The sequence below is a fragment of the Tachysurus vachellii genome, chromosome 13 (genome assembly GCF_030014155.1).
Source record: "Tachysurus vachellii isolate PV-2020 chromosome 13, HZAU_Pvac_v1, whole genome shotgun sequence".
Lineage (NCBI taxonomy): Eukaryota > Metazoa > Chordata > Actinopteri > Siluriformes > Bagridae > Tachysurus > Tachysurus vachellii.
This window is the reverse complement of record NC_083472.1, coordinates 517,501-522,500: the sequence shown is the minus strand read 5'-3', so window position 1 is coordinate 522,500 and position 5,000 is coordinate 517,501. Positions and strand designations below refer to the sequence as shown.

The 5,000-nt window shown below is 46.8% G+C and overlaps 1 protein-coding gene across 2 annotated transcripts in view; it reads right to left on the bottom strand.

Moving 5' to 3' along the window:
* lrp5 (low density lipoprotein receptor-related protein 5) overlaps window positions 1-5,000 on the bottom strand; it is a 52,436-nt gene that overhangs the window by 18,425 nt on the left and 29,011 nt on the right. For both annotated transcript variants that reach the window (XM_060884884.1, XM_060884885.1), the window contains exons 9-11: window positions 1,156-1,372; window positions 647-936; window positions 192-418 (exon numbers count right to left, since the gene is read on the bottom strand). In XM_060884884.1, the coding sequence (XP_060740867.1) occupies window positions 192-418; window positions 647-936; window positions 1,156-1,372 (734 nt within the window). The remainder of the gene's footprint in view (window positions 1-191; window positions 419-646; window positions 937-1,155; window positions 1,373-5,000) is intronic.

Here is a 5,000-nt window from a genome sequence, read left to right as displayed (position 1 = left end):
CACAGGATAAACACAGAACAAAAAGGAAGGAATGAAAAAGAAGAACTGACAGCACTGGGGGACGCTGAGAATAATTCTGCCTGAAATCTGTAGGGTTTATAGGGATTTTCAGGGTAACCATGGCAACCTGCTGTCACTCAAGACAACACCGCTCATTAGAACCGTACAGGAAGTGAAAGATACATGCTCACCCGTTAGCCGGATCCAGAGCTAGCGAGCGAGGGTTGTCCAGGTCTTTGCACACTAGAACTTGGCGGTACTGACCGTCCAGACGGGCCACCTCGATCCGGTTGGTTCCGGTGTCGGCCCAGTAGATGTTCCTGCCCATCCAGTCCACAGCCATTCCCTCGGGATAATCCAGGCCAAACTCGATCACTGCCTCTACACCACTGCCGTTCATAAACGCACGGCTGATCGTCTGTCACAGAGAACAAAGTGAGTTTATCTTCAGCATCCACATCTACTGTTAAAGCAACATTACAGAAAGGGTTAGTCAAAACTGCTAAAGCTAAACACAGCAGAGAACTCGTAAGCATTCTGAGCTAGAAAAGATCTCAACTTTACCTACATGCTAATGTTGTTAGCATTAACATGAACAGAACCTTCTGTAGATTTAAAAAATTATTTACTGAACACAGAAGCGCACCTTGGTGCTAATATCAGTCCAAAAGATTCGGTTCTCTGCAAAGTCAAAGTCAAGTGCTGAAGCCTCTTTAACACCGCTGAGTGGGATGGCCACGTCGTTGCTGTTGGTTCCCAGTGAGATGCTGCGGATGTCGACGCGGTTGGTGAAGAGCAGGAACGCTTCAGGAACAACACACGTGCGCAGATCACTGAGGAGCTCTAGACCCATCGGACACGCACACGTGAGACCACGCGGCCCATTGAAGCACAAGTGACTGCATCCTCCATTGGACTCAGTGCAGCCGTTAGTGCCTACACACACACACACACACACACACACGTAACTAAAGTCACTCTCCTGTTGTTCAGCACTCAGTATGTGAATGCTGTTAGCTGTCTGCTTTATACAGCTACATAATCAAACATGCAACTAAATAAATCAGTGAATGAATCTGAATGAATCATTTAACTGAATCATTTAACTGAATCAGTATTGAACCCTGTAGTGTCTGGCAGGTTTTGTGTTCTTACCGAACATCTCGCTGACTTTGGTGGCTTTGAGGCCCATGAGGTCAGGCAGCTGCTCGACGATGACCTCACGTGTGATCTTGGTGGTGTGAACACGCTCGATGCTCCGCCTCTGCCAGTCGCTCCAGTAGATGTAGTCACCAAGCAGCGTGAAGCCAAAAATGTGCGGCAGTTTATCATCCAGTAGAGTCGCTCTGTTCGACCCGTCCACATTTATAACCTACACAAACATCAGAAGAACATTCAGCATCTTCAGATTTTTTGCTCTCTACAACCTCCAACTTAATCCCTATACAAGGTTTAGCAGACAGATTTACTTAACTTATAAAGAGCAACGTACATTTTTATACAAGTGAGTGAGGGTTAAGGGCCTTTCTCAGGGGCCCAGCAGTGGCAGCTTGGTGGACCTGGGATTCAAGCTCACAACCTTCCGATTTGTAGACCAACACCTTAACCACTAGGCTACCACATCCCCTTCACCCTGCTTCCTACACCTACTCCTTATGCCCTATTCCCTACCACCTTTACCCCACTCCCAACAACCTTTACCCCACTCCCTACCACCTTTACCCCACTCCCTACCACCTTTACCCCACTCCCTACCACCTTTACCCCACTCCATACCACCTTTACCCCACTCCCTACCACCTTTACCCCACTCCCTACCACCTTTACCCCACTCCCTACCACCTTTACCCCACTCCCTACAACCTTTACCCTGTTCCTGTCAGGCTCGGCCAGAAGGAGGACTCGAATGCAGGAGTCAACAGAGTCGAACCAGGCGGTGCAGAAACATGAACAAGGTGATAACAGGATGATAACACAGGAGCACAAGGCGAACTGAACCAGTGCCTGATATCTAAAATGGCCGCCACCCCAGAAGTGAAAATCCAAGATGGCAGCCAACCCGGAAGTGAACATCACAAACCAGGAAGCATGGGAAGAGTGCTGACAACCTACTCTCTACACCCTACACCCTACTCCCTACTCTCTACACCCTACTCTCTACACCCTACTCCCTACACCCTATACACTACTCCCTACTCTCTACACCCTACTCTCTACACCCTACTCCCTACACCCTATACACTACACCCTACTCCCTACACCCTACTCTCTACACCCTACTCTCTACACCCTACTCCCTACACCCTATACACTACACCCTACTCTCTACACCCTACTCTCTATACCCTACTCCCTACTCTCTACACCCTACGCCCTACTCCCTATACCCTACTCCCTATTCTCTATACCCTACACCCTACTCTCCATACCCTACTCCCTACTCCCTATACCCTACCGCCCTACTCCCTACTGCCTATACCCTACTCCCTACACTGCACACTCAGGAGCACAATGTAGTGCGTATATCACATTATAACACAGGGAACAGAACAAGTTTTATCTAGTGAACAATTTGTTCACTAGACGTTTTCACCAGTCCCAAACCACACACCCTGTTCACTACATAAACACCACAGGAGACTGATGGGACGACGGGGTTTGTTACGTGTCCACAGTAGACTGAATTTAGTGAAGGAATTCGATCCATCACAATTACACCCAAAACCAAGGGGAAGAGGACAAGGGCACATTAGAGGCAGGATTGGGATGCAGTTAGTGATGATGTGTGAGGATGTAAACAGATGAACGCTGATGGACAGCCGTTATAATTCAGCATATTGTTCTGTGTGTGAAGGAGCAGCACACAAAAGCTTCAAAGGCCAGCAAGACTTCCACTGCTCTAATTCTGCAGAAAAAGGGGAGGGAGAGAGGGAGGGATGGAGGGAGAGAGGGAACGAGGGAGGGATGGAGGGAGAGAGGGAGGGATGGAGGGAGAGAGGGAACGAGGGAGGGATGGAGGGAGAGAGGGAGGGAGAAAGGGAGGGACGGAGGGAGAGAGGGAACGAGGGAGGGACGGAGGGAGAGAGGGAGGGACGGAGGGAGAGAGGGAGGGAAGGAGTGTGGAAGTGACTGGCTGATTTATTTCTGTCCTCGCTCCAGCTGCTGGCTGCATTACTTCTCACAAATGGCAAAAACAGAGGGAGAAAGAATGCAGCACGTTGTTTTACTTTCTCTCGCTGCGAACGTAATGTCTCACTAAATGTATAAAAAAAAATCCTGACTCACAAAAAAACACTGCAGCGAGAGGAAGCTGTAAACGTTAAACAGTCGCAGCGTGTACAACTTCCACAACTTTCACTTTTTGACTCCAAACAAATTTTCACTCGAATAAAATAACTCAAACAAACAGAAAAGAAAAACAGAAAAGACGAATAAATGAAAACAGAATAAAACTAGCAGTCGGCGCGTTCGCACTCGTCTTTCATCGTGACTGACTTCATTCTGATTGACACTTACATTCGTCCCTACTTTACTTTTTTTTCATTCCCATCACTGAGTTAAAATAAATAAATATTTACATGTCAATAGATTTAAACACAAATCTCTTCACTATTTAACCAGACATTTGTTGGGTTGGTTTTAAGATGAAGTGATCAACACTTCAGAGGCTTTGAAGGTCAGCAGGAGGCTCAACACTGACTCACGCTTTTCTCTGCCTTTACTGCCTCAATTAGACACGCAGGCCGAGACGAGGCACAACACACCACTCACGTCCTTATCTACATCTCCACTAACACAGAGATACAGAGAGAGAAAACTGAATTACAAAGTACAGAATAAGGAGCAGACGTGTTACTGTCTTACTGTGTAACTGAGTGTGCACTTCTGAGGCTCCCTATCTAGTGACTCACTCACTCACTCACTCACTCACTCACTCACTCACTCACTCACTCACTCACTCACTCACTCACTCACTCACTCACTCACACTGACTTTATAGAAACTTATTGACTGACTATTTTTAAGTCAAATAACAGTAAAGAGAAACTTTTCATTTAAAATGATTTATTATAATGTGGTTTGTATTAAAAAGCATCAGCACCTGTGTTCAGGTTCTTATAATAAACCAGATCAAAGCGTTAGAGTCACCATCACAACTGAACACCTTCTAACTAACAATAATGTTAGTGTGACTCCATCATTACACTCATCTGTATAGTATGTCAGAGAGAGAGAGAGAGAGAGAGAGAGAGAGAGAGAGAGAGACACACAGAGAGAGAGACAGAGAGATAGAGAGAGAGAGAGAGGGAGAGAAAGAGACACAGATACAGAGCCACACAGAGAGAGAGAGAGAGAGAGAGAGAGAGAGAGAGAGAGAGAGAGAGAGAGAGAGAGACACAGATACAGAGACACAGATACAGAGACACACAGAGAGAGAGAGAGAGAGAGAGAGAGAGAGAGAGAGAGAGAGAGAGAGAGAGAGAGAGACACAGATACAGAGACACAGAGACAGAGAGACAGAGAGAGAGAAAGAGACACAGATACAGATCCACACAGAGAGAGAGAGAGAGAGAGAGAGAGAGAGAGAGAGAGAGAGAGAGAGAGAGAGAGAGAGAGACACAGATACAGAGACACAGATACAGAGCCACACAGAGAGAGAGAGAGAGAGAGAGAGAGAGAGAGAGAGAGAGAGAGAGAGAGAGAGACACAGATACAGAGACACAGAGACAGAGAGACAGAGAGAGAGAAAGAGACACAGATACAGATCCACACAGAGAGAGAGAGAGAGAGAGAGAGAGAGAGAGAGAGAGAGAGAGAGACACAGATACAGAGACACAGATACAGAGACAGAGACAGAGAGAGAGAGAGAGAGAGAGAGAGAGAGAGACACAGATACAGAGACACAGATACAGAGAGAGAGAGAGAGAGAGAGAGAGAGAGAGAGACACACAGATACAGAGACACAGATACAGAGACACAGAGACAGAGAGAGAAAGAGA